The 16,590-nt window shown below is 46.6% G+C and overlaps 1 protein-coding gene across 1 annotated transcript; it reads right to left on the reverse strand.

The window, feature by feature from the left end:
* Nucleotides 1–11,088: 11,088 nt before the first annotated feature.
* On the reverse strand, nucleotides 11,089–16,035 carry LOC132591508 (uncharacterized protein K02A2.6-like). Its single transcript, XM_060270304.1, has one exon. The coding sequence runs from the start codon at nucleotides 15,528–15,530 to the stop codon at nucleotides 11,460–11,462; it is 4,071 nt and encodes a 1,356-aa protein (XP_060126287.1). The 5' UTR covers nucleotides 15,531–16,035; the 3' UTR covers nucleotides 11,089–11,459.
* Nucleotides 16,036–16,590: the final 555 nt, after the last annotated feature.

Raw genomic sequence — 16,590 nt, forward strand, 5'->3', positions numbered from 1 at the left:
AAAAAAAAGCAAAAATAAAACATAATCAAAAACGAAAAAAACGTACCAATTCATTAAATTAACTTGACATTGTAGACTTCCTCGATTCCCCCCACACTGGGTCCATTTATTAAATATAAATTAAGCAATTTTCCTTTATCATCTTAAATCATTCTAACACAATTTTTCCATTATTTCCCAACCAATTCTAATCTACTCAAAGAAAAAGAAACCTTGACTATCCTCAACGTATAATTCATTAATTAATCCAAATCTAACTTTATTTTCCCACCCATCTTTAATTCTTCCTTTAACCTCACAATTTATACCCCAATTTTTCCCATACATTCAAATGTTATTTCTTCTGTCGTAATAACCTTTAACCACAGTTATGACCCTTCATCTGGCATCTCATTGAGGAAAATTGGAACACGCCTGTCATGGGTAGGCTCTCTAGCCCATGCCTCCCTTGCAAGGTAGGGCTGCTGAAGCATGCCTTTTTGTGTAATTAATACACTCAGAGCACAACCACCAAGGCTTGATGCCTTGATCCAGCCTTCCCCATTCTGATGTTAGGACCACAGCTCTCATCAGCCCCAGCGGGCATGTGACTCTCTTAGGAATAGCCAACACACACACACACCCGCCCCAAGTGATTGCACTAATGGGAATGCAATATATGATTTCCTTCCTTGAATGGTTTGAGTGATTCCTGAGGTGTTTCTGATTTTCCTGTGCCAATTCTATGGTCATTCCACTCTCATCATGCTGAAGCCTTATAAGTACATTGGCTTTTGCAACAGTGTCCTCATTTTCCTACTACCTCTCTTTGCATTCACCTCTGTTCTGTTTCTCTCTCCTCCCACACACACTCCTTGCCACACCCTCAGTCATTTAGATTGTTTCCACCTCCTTACCTAGAATGCAGAGTCAGCTCTGATGCCCCTTTCTTAATTGTTACAGTGAATAAACATCCCACCAGACAACACACTGCTCTACGGAACATAAAATGCAATTAAAAGGAGACACAAGAAGGACAGGTTGACATAATGAACCCAAACAGCAGGCATATGAGATTCACCCTGTCCTGGAAAACATCTGATGTGATTTGCTATTAAAATGACTTATGGAACTGAAAAGGGTGACCTAAATGGAAAGGATATGTTTATTTACGTGCCATTAATATCTCTCTCCCTTGCACACCCTCCAGGCACTGGCTTGAAGCCCGCCAAAGGGGTTATTGTACATTTCATCATATCTTAGGTTTTTTAAAATATGCAAATCTTATATGGTACGTTGTCTTGCTAACTAATCCACTTCCACAATTCAATTGACTTTGCACCACCTGAGAACACTGAACACTCTATAGACCAGAGGTCACCTGCACACCAGCCCCTTACTACATATAGTGCCCATGAAGTGTCTCCATGAATATCCTCTCAAAAATCCACAATGCATGATATGGGAGGCATGCCCCCCCATTTTGTGTTCTTGTCTCCTTTTCAAGCTCTTTCAGATGTGGTGCCCATTTTGTGTCATGCCACAGCCAACAATTGTCATTTTGTGACTGGTGCCCTTGCTCAAAATTCCAAATGTACTCACTGGCCTAAAATGGTTTACGACCCCTTCTGTAGGCCTATTGACCAGTAAAAACCAGTTTTGTGCCATCAGCGGCGTAGCTAGCCGCCTGGCTGTCCGGGGTGGCAAACGCGAAGGGGGGGGGGTGTCCGTCGCGTGCATGCGGTGCGCATCACGACACATGCAGCATGATGCACTACACATGTGCTCACAGGAGGCATGTGCCACAGCGCCGTGGCAAACCCTGCGAGCAAGCTGTGGAGTGAGGCAGCCTCAGTTGTGTTGGGGCTTTTCCTCCATGGTGGCAGCCACGTCACGCGGCCACGTTGTGTGACAGCTGCAGCGGCCGTCAGAGGTGGTCAGCCCCGTCCAGCCTGCTCCCCCCCCCCAGCCTGCTGCCTGGGGCGGCATGCCCCCCGCCCCCATATTACTATATCACTGTGTGCCATTAAAAATACAGTGGTACCTCTGGTTGCAGACATGATCAATTCCGGCGTGCCATTCGCACTCTGAAAAGTCCACAACCAGAGCGGTGCTTCTGCATGTGCGCACAGGGCAAAGCCCAGAAGTAAACACTTCCGGGTTTGCCACATTCTTAACTTGAAAAGACACAACCTGAAGCGGAAGCAACCAGAAGTACCACTGTAATGGTTTCTCCCAAAGTTTCTTAGGAGTTGAGAATGTTTTGATAGAATTCCTTAACACACTTTACTCCACATATGAATATTTTCCCCAAATATAGTGTAGAAGGAATGCAAAATTATCATTTTACCTGCAAAGTGAGTCTACCCATTTAGTTGGTTGGATGTTGAAAATGATGGTGCCTGACACATTTGCTTTGAGAAAGCATTCCACAACAAGGGAGTCACCACTATAAAGGTCATCTCTCGTTGCACCTCATTTGGGTGAGGCAGACAGAGAATGGTTTCTGATGAAGACCACAAGGGCTGTTTTGGATATGTGAGAAGAGGTAGCCCTTGAGGTTTTGAGGTCCTGTACTGTGTAAGGTTTTTATAGATCAAAACCAGCACTTTGAATTCAACCTTATGCTAACTGGTAGCTGTTACGGTAGATTTGCTACAAATCAATCCCTGATCTGGAACTTGTCCAGAGTAGAAAATGAATTTGCTCTCCACCACAAGAATGAGATTCAAAGCTATACTGGAAACAGGCTTAAAATAATTTCATATAACTATTACAATATTGTTGTTTGTTGTTTAGTCATTTAGTCATGTCCGACTCTTCATGACTCCATGGACCATAGCACGCCAGGCATTCCTGTCTTTCACTGATGTCTCTGCTTTTTAAGATGCTGTCTAGGTTTGATTGCTTTTCTCCCAATATGTTACAATATACAAAGTAACATATTGCTCAAGCAATGTGGCCACATCTTCTTTTTGGTCCTTGAAGCAGGTTCACTAAACTTTCCTCTCTCTGCTCTCATAGAGAGATCCTAAGCTTATTCATCATCAAAATTTTGCATCTACCACTACTGCTGTTGCCGGCTCCATTGCCTGACATAAACAAAGCTTCTCAGGTTTCCTCTTCCTGCTGTTAGAGAATACAGATTTCAGTATGCATTGAAATACTAATTTTTGTACTGATTTTTTAAAAAAAGATTAATGGGCAGAACAACACATGCAAAACACACAACATCACAGGAGGGAAATAAGACTGATTTGTCCATACCAAAGGTTTTAGGTAGTCAGAAGAGAAGAATGGAACACTATGCAAACAAACCAAGTAAAACTAGGAGCAATTGGTTGTTGTGCAGTTAGGGGAAATGTCTATTGTAGCCCTGTCTGCCAAAAGGGAGAAGTCAGCAGTTGCATTTTACAGGCAATTATTGGGACTTCTGGAGTCCCCGCATATATTCTGGAGTTTTTTGGCTGCATGCTGTCAGAATCGGAGAGGGTTTAATGCTGTTGCCAGAACATCATAAAATCAGGACTTGTGACGTCTGAAATGGAAATGCTTTGCAAAGCTTTGCGTTAATGAGCTCGTTTGACAAATCTTCTTTAAAGCCACCTGTAGCTCCAAAGTTTGGGTTGCAGCCAATTAAGTTCTATTCAGGGTAGACCCGTGAACCTAAGTTTAGCCACATTCAGACCATAGATTTAAAGCACGATGACACCACTTTAAACAGTCACAGCTTCCCCCAAAGAACCCTGTTTTTTGTCAAGGTTGCTGAGAGTTTTTAGGATACACCCCCTATTCCTTTCATAGAGCTACAATTCTCAGAATTCCCTGTGAACAGGGATTTTGTTGTTAAACCACTCTGAAAAATGTAGCTCTCCCAAATGGAATAGAGGGCTCCTGGGGGCTCTCTGCACCCTTCGCAAACTACACTTCCTATAATTCTTTAGGGGAAGCCGTGACTGTTTAAAACTGACACCATAGTGCTTTCAATGTATTGTGTGGGTGTGGACTTAGTCATGCCCATTAACTTCAACAGGTCTACTCAGTGTAGGAGCAACACCAAGCCTTCTGCTTTGCATGCAGATTATCCTGCGTTCCCCAGCATCTCCAGGTAGGGCTAGGAAAAACTTTCAGTCTGAAATCCTGAAGGGTCATTATTGGGCGGTGAGCTAAATGGATACCAAGCTTACTAAATGGACTGATGCCCTGACTCAGTATAAGGCAGCTTCCTGTATTCAAATCTATTTATGCTTCCTGTTCTCTGAGAAGATATCTGCATTGCACATCCCCCCCCCCTTCTGCTCTCTTCTCATTAAAATACCAAGGGGTTGACTTACTTGCTTACAGATACAAAAAAGGATTTCACTGACCTAGACAGAATAGAGACAAATTGTTCAGTTTCCTCCCAGGCAAACTCGAGTGATTGGGAAGTTGCTATTAAGTGAGCAGGAGGGGCACATTTTAATTATGAATTGTACCTTCGTGTTGCTGGCCCAGGTAAGCACACCATTATTTTATTTTCAGCATCTCTCTGCATGCACGTCCCAAAGTAATTAAACCACTCACAAAAGGCTGCTTAGCTGAGCTCCCAGCAAGCAGAGACCAGGAAGAAAACCTGCCAGTTAGAGGTCACAAGTCCCTCCATTCATTGTATTGCAGCCAACGCATCATGACAAAGTCATGTTATGCAGGGAGCTTAAAAGGGAACTAGAAATAAAGGCATTTACTTAAATGGGAGCTTCTGGTTTTGCTCCAAGAAAACAAAAGGATATGTGGGGCTTGTGTTTCTTTCTTTGTTTATTTTTTTATGAGAGTTCAGCAAATCATTTTCAGCCTGAGGGCCAATTGCCCTTTTTGGCAGCTTTCCAAGGGCAACATGCTGGTGGGTAGGGTCAGGTGCAAAGGTGGGCGGAGCAACAAACACAGCTCTTACCCTTGTACAGGAGGCTAGTTTCTGCAAACACATTCATTCTCTCCTTCATCCAGGCAAGCAAAAGGTGTTGTCAGAGTTCAAGGAAACATTCTAGCCAGGCAAAATCACTCTGGAGGCCAGTGAGAGATATGTCCCAAGGTGAGGGTGTATGGCCTAGGAAGAGTTCTGAAGGCTAGATAGAGACTCCTAGAAGGACACAGCTGGCCTTATAGCTCAAGGTCCCCCACCCCTGGTTTATATAATTTATTGGCTTTCCTTGTGTGTGATCCGCAGAGATTCAGGGCCACCTTCTCAACACTGACATTGCTGTAGCTTACTAGGATGACTTTGGGGTTGAGTGGCAACATCTTTGGGGTTGTATAGAAACCCTGGTGCAGCTGATCTGGCAACTGGCCTCCCTCTGGCTAGAATTCTCCAGGAGGCCTACAGGGATTAAAAACAGCAAAGCAAATCACACACAAATCATCTTTTTAAAGAAAAAAGAAAATATACAGGATGCTGAATTATTCAGAGTCAGGGCATTGGCTCAACTAGCTCAGCATTTTCTATAGTGATTGGCAGCAGCTCTATGGGATTTTGGATAGGAGGGTCTCCCAGTCCTACCCGGAGATACCAGGACTGAACCTGGAACTTTTACATGCAAAGCAGATTTTCTGCTACTGAGCCATGACCCTCTGCTGGCCTAAAATTCTTTTACCACCCAGAAGGGGATATCAGGGCTGCTATCTTTTGCACACTTGGAACCATGCTGCCTTGCAATTTTTGAATGAAAGGTTTTGAATGTAAGTGTTTTGCTAGATCAAACAACAATTTATAAACTTACTTCTGTGTAAACTGTAACAACAAAATTTTAGTCAGAGTAGATTCACTGAAATGAATGGACATCAATTAGTGGTGTCTATTAATTTCAATGGGTCTACTCTGATTAGGGCTAGCACCATATGAAACTGATTCACTGGAAGGGGTTTTATACCTGCGATCCACAAACCACTTGCTCCAGACCCAGCCTGTAGCACTTCTCTTGTGTCCTTGCAACTCATCTAAGAATCCTGGCGAGTTTCTGGATCATGACTTCCAAAGTTTGTTTTCTTTTCTTAAAAGAAAGAAACAGAAAAACTCAATGAATCAAGTAGGAAAAGCATAAAGGAGAAAGGGGGAGAGGCAGCTGAATAAATAAAAATGGGCTTCCTTTCCCCTAAAGAGAAAAACAGCTAGTGTGAATTTTTTAAGCTCTAGTGGTAATTTCTAACTAAACATTAATCACATACAAAAATATATCCACAATCATTACCAAATTAAAGAGAACTGGACAACTAGATAGCTTGTCTCCTAGAGACCACACTAGAAGAAAAAGGCACTCTCAGGGAAGTGCTCTTCTTATATCCTTGAGTCTTCACATGTATTTGGATTAACCATTCTCTGATTTAATCAGGGAATGATCAGTTAGAACCAGAACTTTGTGATAAATAACAAGGCTGCAATTCAGAGAATATCACTTGCAACTAGGAAGGTAGACCCAGATCTGAGTCACCTAAACCAGGTTACCCAACCTAGTACATTCTATACTGACTGAGACTAATACCGGTAGTTGTTGCCATCCAAAACAACTTATGGTTGGCTTAGGCTCATCACGTCCCAGAGTAAGATCACAACAACACAGTGCATCTAAAGTGCTATGATGCTACTTTAAACAAGTGCACTCTGGAAGCTGTAGGGCTGAGCATTCTTAAGAGACCTTCATTCCCATTGCAGAGGCACCAGTTCCTTGAGTGCTTTAACATACAATTCTTTTACAAAGGAAACCATGCAGTTGTAACTGTGTGGGGAACAGGGGCCTCCTAACAATCCCCAGCACCTTTAACAAGCTACAGTTCCCATAATTCCTGACTGTTTTCCTCCTAGGAGTTTAGGGTGACATACATGGTTCTGTTCCTCCGCATTTTATACTCTCACCAACCCTGTGAGGTAGGTTATGCTGAGAGATGGTGACTGGACAAGGTCACCCAATGTGTTTCATGGCTGAGCTGGGATTTCAACCCTGTTCTCCAGGGTCTTAGGGTGACACTCTGACCACTACATCACACTGGATCTCAATTATCATGCATATTTGACCTATGTAACTCGCTGTCACATGTTGTGATGGCCAGAAATATAGCTGGCTTATATAAATTTATAGAGAGAAAGGCTATCAGTGGCTATGAGTCATCATGGAAGTTATATGCAGCCTCCACATCTAAGAGTATGCTATTGAATATCATTTGCTGGGCAGAGCGAAAGCAAGGAAAGACTATTGTTTTCAGGCTACTTGCTGGTAGGTTCCCCAGAAATATATTGTTGCATGCCACCCCAATCTCCAAGCAGTACAAGATTCCAGGGGTTCCAGGCCTCTACTTAGGGATCATGTTTCCTTTTGGAATGAGGCACAGTGGAGACTGTGGTATCATTATGAGATGGTTTATTTACACATATGTACAACCTGAGCCTACAATGGAGGGGTTCACGGAATTAACACCCCCAAAAGGGTATAGCATCTCCCCTAGCCTTGGATTCAAACAGAAATCAAACATTGCTCTTCCTCTCTTTCCCCAGCTTGCTGCTTTTCTTCCAGGTCACATCCCTGCAAAACTTTACTCCAAACTCTGGCTTTGTCTGTTGAGGGAGAGTGCTCCACCCATTTGCCATCTGGCCCCGAGGCCCATAATCCTCTGTTACCTCATCAGGAAGCTAGCTTGGCTATTTTCAGAATTAGAAGTTTCGATTAGCATTTAACACTTGCTGGATTCAAGGATCAGAAGGGTCTGTCACACAACCTACTGCCTCAAACTCATAACAATATATCTGGCCACTCTTGGAAATGTAATGATGGATCAGTCCAGGTGTGGGAAGCTAAGGCCCTTCTGATGTTGTTGGAAGCCCTAGCAGCCATACGCAGCATGGCCAATGCACAAGAACAATGATAACGATGTAGTTGAATGGGATCCAGAGAGCCACAGTGCCCCGTCCCCTGGATTAGAAGTTCACGTGTGTGGGAAATTGTGACCTTCCAGATATTGTTGGAGTAAAACTCCCATCATCTCTGACCATGAGCCATGCTTGTTGGGGCTGATGGGAGTTGGAATCCAAATATTGAGGGATGCAATCCCCCCATTCCTAGACCAGATGGTCCATTAGTCTGATCCACTACAGCTCCTTGCTCCAATGAGTGGTTGGTCATTGCAACTGGGGACAAAGTAGTAAGGGGAGGCAATGGCAGACAGAAAGCACAGTCTACTCTTTTCCCCCTTTGGTAACCCAAGCACCAAAGCCTGTTTTTTTAGCATTGGTGGAGACAGAGCATCAGAATTTTGCATCACTGATCATACAGAGCACTCTGCATCAATTTCCATTAACTTGTACAGTATATCATTGTTCTCTGGCAGGCTCAGCACCACTAAATGTTTTCTGAGTTTTGATAGAACCACAGAGGCAGGTTATGAAGTCCCTAACTCACCAGCTGAGTCAACCCACAAGTCTCCGGCAATACTCCTATCATGCTAAGGAGGAGTGATCACGCAGCACAGTAATGATGGCAAGACTGATTACCTCTCAGGATTGATGCAATGCTACATTTCAGGGCTGAGGTGTGTAACTACTTTCCCCCCATTATATGTCCCTTTTGTACTTGATGTATTCTAGTCAATGGCAGTGTAATTTTCCAAGGTTCTGTAAGAGGCCCACCAAATGACTCTGCCTTCCCTTCTCAGCTCCTCAACAAAATTAAAAGCAGCTGTGAGCTTTGCAAAGGCACTGCGCTTACTTATGTGCATTTGTCCTGCCTCCCCCCCCCACTCTCTCTGTATGTGGTTGGGGGGGGCAACTAATCAAGGCAGCAATCCTAAACACAATTAGCGAGTAAGTCCCATTCAGTAGAGTGGGACTTACATTACAGTGGGCTTGTATCATAGCTGCCAAGTTTTCCCTTTTCTCGCGAGGAAGCCTATTCAGCATAAGGGAAAATCCCTTTTAAAAAGGGATAACTTGGCAGCTATGGCTTGTATAAGATTGCTCAGTATAAGACTTTGATTTTCAACCTTGGATGCAACAATTGCATCAGTATCATTATTCTTATTTTAAAGAATGATGATAAAGTTTTATACTGAAAAGAAAAAGGGGAAAAAGTATTAGCACTCCATGCTGCAATACTTTGCTGAAGGTCCCACTCCTCTATGTTTCAATATACAGGTTGAACAGATATGAAGCAAAAAGGAGAGAAAAGAATACTGTAGGAGGGGAGCCTTGAATGTGAACAGAATCCATGTCCTATACCATCCCTGCCAGTTGCACATAAAACCACTGGTTGCACAAGAACTTAGCTAGAAATCCCACTGTGCATTTATTCTCATAATTCATTGATCCTGAAGTGGTACAAGCAAACCTGTGCTTATCTGCCTTGGTGATCCCATGGCTTGATGCTAAGTCGTAACAAATCCCTGACTGATTCCTAGCTCCTTCGAAGAAGTGTTTTTTCCCCCTCCACTCAGAGTCCTAATTTGACTGAGCTTTACCATCTTAAAGCATCAATCTTCTTAATTCTCTTGCCAGTACATAAGAAATTGAAGCAATAAACCACAACCTGCTTGTAGTGGTGTTAACATTATTATGTATGATGCTAGCTGACAGGAGGACCGTTTTCCTATTAAACTTCAACCAAAGATATGAGCACATTATCTTGCATGCATCTCTAACACTTGCTGCTGTGGTTAAAAAAAAACCCTACTGATGACTCACTCAAAAAAAGCTGACCTTGAATTCACCCCATGCAATATTGAGTTTGCATTGGGTGGGAGGGGGAGGGGGAGAGGGACAAGATTTTCAGTTTGCGTCTTCATTATTACCAGTTTCAAAATGCTTTCAGCTCAGGTTCCTTGTTGGTTCTGGGTATTGTGAAATCTCATTTTTCTATTGCATCCATTTAAAATTAGGGGAAGAGACTTAGCTAGAGCATCTACCTTGCATGAAGAAGGTGAAAATGGACTATAACCTGTCCCTTGGCTGATTAAGCAATCCATGGACTTTTAAATGTGTTGGTAGGAAGGGGGGCTTGCTTTGTTTTTCTTTCCTCTTTGTTATATATTTTGTGTTCTCATTTTCTTTTTTTATGTTGCGAATCACTCTGAAATCTTTGGATGAAGGCCTGTATACCAACCAACCAACTAACTAAGTTTCCTAGTTCCTTTCCTGGCATCTCCAGACATGGATGGAGGAAACCCCAGTGTAGACAATAATGAACTAGGTAGCCTGTTGATTTTCTTCAGTATAGGGCATCTTCCTAAATTCCTAAAAATAAAGGCACTGGGTGCTTGGAATCACAAATGAACCCTTATTTTTTATATACAATACTGTTTTCATTCATTCAGACTTTATTGGCATAATTTAGACAGTAAAATCATAAGAGAGAGAAAATAATAATAATAGTAATAATAGTAATAATAGTAATAATAATAATAATAATAATAATAATAATAATATATTGGTAATTCACACATATTAAACACATAAAACATATAAAAGATTTCGTAGCCACCATTAAGTAAAATTAAGTCATTTTAAATTTGACTTTTAAAATCTTGACTATATATCCTGAAACAATCTCAGTAGTTTTGGGTATATCGTCCCTCAACGGATATTGGATTACAAATTATTTGCAAATAGATACTTTAAGTACAATGCTGGGGTTTTGCAGGGGCTCAAAGCATAGCTGCCAAGTTGTCCCTTTTTTTAAGGGAAATTCCATTATGCTGAATAGGCTTCCTCACAAGAAAAGGGAAAACTTGGCAGCTATGGCTCAAAGGACCCCAAAGCAGAATCTGTGTATTAATTTCAGTAAAAGATACAATTATATGCAGTAAAATTCAACCAATAAATCATCAGTTAGAACTTCAGCATACAGGGACAAAAATAAAATACAGCCTTTCCAAGCGTAAATGTTTAAAGAGTGCTCTCACAACATCAAACACCATTGAGGACTAGAAACATGAGAACCAACTCCCTCTCTCCTTGCCCACTCTATACTTAAAGTAACATAATATAAGTTCCACCACATTCTCACTATTCAGGGCAAATAAGAAATCAATGTAAATAATTGTTCGGGAAAACTACCTTTTTTAAAAAACTGGATCATATCCTGAAATATACTCGGAGTCGAGAGTGAATTTCATGCTCTTTATTCAGCTCATATTCATCAAGTAGAAGAAGAGAAGACGAATGGCTCTTTTCCCAAAACCATCTGCTTATATACATTATTTACACAATGGGCCTTGCGTGATTGGCTACTTCAGGGCTACACCTGTGGGCCAATTATATTGTGGATTGACTTCTGCCTGCAGCCTGATTGGCTGCTCCTACAGGCCAATCAGGTAGCAGATTCACTTCTGCCAGCCGCCTGATTGGCTGCTCCAGCAGGCCAATCAGGTTGCGGATTCACTTCCACCTGGAGTTGGATTGGGTAGCTCCTGCTGATTCTGAATCCTATTGTTCTAGGATTCAGCTCAGTACATAACACCCCTCCCCTCTAAGTTCCAGTCCTGCCCGGGAAGTTGCATTCGTAGTCCCCAAGGTCTGCTGGCCGCCTCCGTGTGCGTTGTGGCCTGGGGTGTTCCTTGGTCAGGGGTTCTGGTTCTGGCTCGTGTTCCGAGGCTGCTGGCTGTGCCGGGGCTGTCTGGTCTGGCGCCACTGAACCACTCGGTTGTGACTCTGGTTCCGGTGTCCTTCCAGCCTCGGGGCGCCCCTCTGTGCCTACTGCTTCTGCTTCCCCTGCCCACCCCTCTCGCTCTACAGGCCTCACTGCCCTGCTGTCCCCTTGGGACCCCTCTGTCCCGCTCTCCTCCCGGGTTCCTCCTGGGAATCGTCGCCGTAGCTGGTCGCAGTGGCGGCGCCAACATTGCCCCCCTTCCGTTAGTACCTCGTACGACACGGGACCGGTCACCTTGGTGACTGTGGCGGGTACCCATGCTGGGCCTGCCCCAAAATTCTTTGCATACACTGGGTCCTGGGCCACAAATGTCCGGGGGTTCCTGCCTTTCCCCACCACTACCTCATCCTGAGCTCTGTCGGGGTGAAGTCGGTCCAGTCTAGTTGCAAGGCGCCGGCCCATGAGTAGTTCAGCTGGGCTCCGGCCCGTCGTTGTGCTTGGGGTGCTGTGCTGTGCTAGAAGAAATGCGGCAAGGCGGTATTCCCAGTCCCCTTGTGTTATGCGGCGGAGGCTGTCCTTGGTGGTCCGCACCATGCGCTCCGCTTGGCCATTGGTGGCAGGGTGGAATGGTGCTGAGCGGATGTGGCGGATGGCGTTCTGCGCTGTGAAGGTCTGGAACTCCTCTGACGTGAATGCGGTTCCATTGTCCGAGACGAGGGTGTCAGGGAGCCCGTGGGTTGCAAACAGCTTACGTAGTACCCGGATGGCTGCCGCCGTAGAAGTGGACGGTACCAGTGCGACCTCCAGCCATTTGGTGTAGGAATCCACCACTATGAAGAATGTTTTTCCCTGGAAGGGGCCAGCGAAGTCCACGTGCAAGCGTGACCATGGATGTCGGGCGGACTCCCAGGGCTGGACTGGGGCCCTTGGGGGATCCGGGCGGGATTCTTGGCAGGTCTGGCAGTGTTGGACCCAGGCCTCTATCTCTCTGTCAATCCCCGGCCACCACACATAACTCCTGGCAAGGGCCTTCATCCTCACTACCCCTGGGTGTGTCTCGTGTAGGGCTGTGAGGACCCTTTTGCGGAGGGGCTGGGGAACAACAACCCTGCTTCCCCATAACAGGCACCCCTTGTGGGCCGACAGTTCATGTTTGCGGTTTGTGTAGCCAGCGAATTCTGGCCCGGGGCTGCTGCTGGGCCATCCTCGCCACACCCAGTCCAGGACCCGGGAGATGACCCTATCTTTTGTGGAATGGTGCGCAACTTCTTGTGCCTGAATGGGTCGGTCGGGAAGCAGCTCCAGGGTCATAACCTCTTGCGCAGGCGCTGGGTCGGGGCCTGTTTCTGGTAGTGGTAGCCTGCTGAGTGCGTCTGCGTGGCCCATCGCCTTCCCAGGGCGGTGGATTAGTGCATACTGGTAGCCGGCAAGGAAAATTGACCACCTGAGGACACGTGGAGACAACACTTGGGGGGTCTGCTTCTCGGGGGCAAACAGGCCAAGCAACGGCTTGTGGTCAGTCACTATGGTAAAGGGCCGCCCGTATAAGAAATCATGGAATTTTTTTACGCCCTTCACGATTGCCAGACCCTCCTTGTCAATCTGTGAGTAGTTTCGTTCGGCTGCAGCAAGCGTCTGGGAGAAGTATGCCACCGGCACCTCTCTTCCATCCGGGAGTTGGTGTCCCAGGACAGCGCCGATGCCATAGGGAGAGGCGTCGCATGCCAGCACCACTGGCAGCCTCTCGTCGAAGTGTGCCAAGACCGAGTTCGAGACGAGCAAGTCCTTGACTGCCTGGAATGCGGCCCTTTGTCGCTGGCCCCACACCCAAGGGGCCCTTTTATCTAGGAGTCTGTGTAGGGGCTCCGCTACCGCTGCCTTATGGGGAAGGAAGGCATGGTAAAAGTTCAATAGTCCCAAGAATGACTGAAGTTCGGGCTTGCTCTTGGGCGCTGGGGCCTCACAAATGGCCCGTACCTTGTCACCGGTTGGATGGACCCCTTCTGCGTCCACCTTAAATCCCAGAAAGTCCACCTGCGGCACTCCCAGTAAACACTTTTCCCGCTTCACCTTGAGGCCCGCCGTCTGGAAACGGTGCAGGACGGAGCGGAGGCGGTCCTCAAATTCCTCTGGTGTGGGCCCGGCGATCAGTACATCATCGAAGAAGGGGGTGACGCCAGGAATCCCTTTAAGGAGGGAGTCCATTAGATTCTGGAATATGCCTGGTGCCACGCTAACGCCAAATTGCAGCCGCTTTACTCTGAATGCCCCTCTGTGCGTCACAATCGTCTGAGCCTCTGCTGTGGCTTCGTCCACAGGCAACTGTTGATACGCTTGGGCCAAGTCCAGTTTGCCAAAGATTTTTGACCCAGCCAGGGTGGCGAGGACATGGCTGACCACTGGCACTGGGTATGCATGGGCCGTGAGAGCCTTGTTTATGGTGCATTTGTAGTCTGCACAGATGCGGACCGAACCGTTAGGCTTGACGGGTGTGACAATTGGAGTTTCCCAGGGGGCGTTGGGCACCGGCTCCAGCACTCCTTGCTCCACGAGCTGGTCCAATTCCTCGTCTATGCGGGGTTTCAGGGCGAACGGGACCCGGCGAGCCTTGTGCCTGATGGGTCGTACAGCGGGGTCTAGCTGTAGGGCAATGGGGGGTCCTGTATATCGTCCCAATGCCCCATCGAAAACCCCTGGAAACTCTTTGCATATGGCGTCCACGTCCACTTGTAAGCTAGTGCGGTTCACCCCGGTAACGGCTAGCCCCAGAGGTCCAAACCATGCCAGTCCCAGTAAGCTAACGTAGGGGCCCTTAACTACCAGCAAGTCCAATTGTTGCTTTCGCCCTCGATATTGCACCCTGAAGGTCCCCACCCCCATTGTAGGGACCTTACGTTTCTGGAAGTCCCGGAGGGTGAATGGGGCCGGCCTTAGTTTGGGACCCCCATTAGGGCACAGTTCCCTTAATGTTCGGGCCGAGATTATGGATAGAGTTGAACCCGTGTCCAGCTCCATGCGGCATGGGGCTCCCTCTATCTGTACCTCTATATAAATTTTCTCTGTGCTGGGATGGGGCAACTGGAATACCTGGTAGTCCGTGATCTCCGTCGAGTTGCCTTGGTGCATGGTGCCGTGTGACCTGGGGCTCCTGGGTCGGTCATCTGATGCTTGTCGACGGGTGAGTCGAGCCCGACACACCCGGGCGATGTGTCCCAATTTTCTGCACTGCCTGCACTCTGCGTTGCGGAAACGACAGGTCCTCCTCTCGTGGTTCTCCCCGCAGCTTGCACAGTTCCCTCCTTCTCGTCGAGGCTGCTGTGGTGTGTGTGCTGCTTGAGTGCGCCGCTGTACTCGGTGTACTTCCTCCCTGTCAGATTCGGATTCGTCAGTGAGGTCTTCGTGGTAGACCCTCGGTTGGGATGGCGGGGCCGGTCGTGCCTCTTGCGTTGACCTCTCGGCGGCTTCGGTTGCCAGGGCTTCCTCCAGAGCAATCTGGAACGTGAGGTCTTTTTTGGCGTAGAGGCGTCGTTGCAACATCTCGTCCCTCAGGCCACCGACGAGGCGGTCACGAAGCATGTTCTCCAACTCTGAGAAGTTGCATAACCGGGCGGCTTGGCGGAGGGAGGTCACAAACCCAGTTATGGTTTCCCCCGGGGCTTGCCGCTTTGCGTAGAAGGCATTTCGGCAAGCTACCACCGAGGGCTGTGGTGAAAAGTGCTCCTTCAGCCGTTCCATTATTGTTTTGTAAGAGACGGTAGCGACATCACTAGGTGCAAGGAGAGCCCGGGCGATTTCAAACGTCTCCTCTCCACAGACGCTGAAGAATGTCGCCCTCTTCATGGCATCGTTGGTGACTTCTTTCGCTTGCAGGAGGAAGTTGAAACGGGCGGCGTACCCTTCCCAGTCTCCTGATGCTGGTTTGAATGGCAAGAAGCTGCTGTCGGTTGCCATTCTGGGTTCCTTGGGTCCTGGAGCTGAAGCCTGGATGCACGGTGCGATGCAGCGGTGCAGCAGGTGGCGGTGCTGCGGTGCAGTGTGTGGTGGCGGTCAGCTCAGCAGGATCCCACCTTCGTCGCCAGTGAAATATACTCGGAGTCGAGAGTGAATTTCATGCTCTTTATTCAGCTCATATTCATCAAGTAGAAGAAGAGAAGACGAATGGCTCTTTTCCCAAAACCATCTGCTTATATACATTATTTACACAATGGGCCTTGCGTGATTGGCTACTTCAGGGCTACACCTGTGGGCCAATTATATTGTGGATTGACTTCTGCCTGCAGCCTGATTGGCTGCTCCTACAGGCCAATCAGGTAGCAGATTCACTTCTGCCAGCCGCCTGATTGGCTGCTCCAGCAGGCCAATCAGGTTGCGGATTCACTTCCACCTGGAGTTGGATTGGGTAGCTCCTGCTGATTCTGAATCCTATTGTTCTAGGATTCAGCTCAGTACATAACATATCCCATTTTAAGATTTTGCAAAATGCAGCTTAACCACAGAATGTTTATGCACCCAATTTATTCAATGTTGTGTTTTGCGTCATGTTGCTACTTCAGTCGTTGCTGCATGAACACAAATGTCTGGGGGGAAATGGAATGTGTCCATTTTTCAACAGGGTCATTTTTAATACTGAGCGCCAAATGAAAGCTAAACTTGATTTCCATATGAAGAGCACACATTTCAGAGTGAGATGTTAACTGAAAGCCAGTGCAATGCAATGGACTGGATGTCAGACTTGGGCTCAGGTTAGCTAGGATCAAATTCCCTGTCAGTCAAGAATTCAGTGGTTCACTTTTTGGATCAGTCATCCCTTCCCAACCTAACTTATTTCACAGTATTTCTGTGAGGGAGAATGGGCTGGAGGTAAACAGTGAGCACAGGAACATACATAACTGCTTAAAACTGAGTCAGACCATTGGTCCATCAAGTTCAGTATTGTTTACACTGCCTAGCAGCAGCTCTCCAGATTTTGGATAAGGGACATTTCCAGTCTACGTGGAGATGCCTTTGGGGA

The sequence above is a fragment of the Zootoca vivipara genome, chromosome Z, assembly GCF_963506605.1.
Source record: "Zootoca vivipara chromosome Z, rZooViv1.1, whole genome shotgun sequence".
NCBI classification, from domain to species: Eukaryota; Metazoa; Chordata; class Lepidosauria; order Squamata; family Lacertidae; genus Zootoca; species Zootoca vivipara.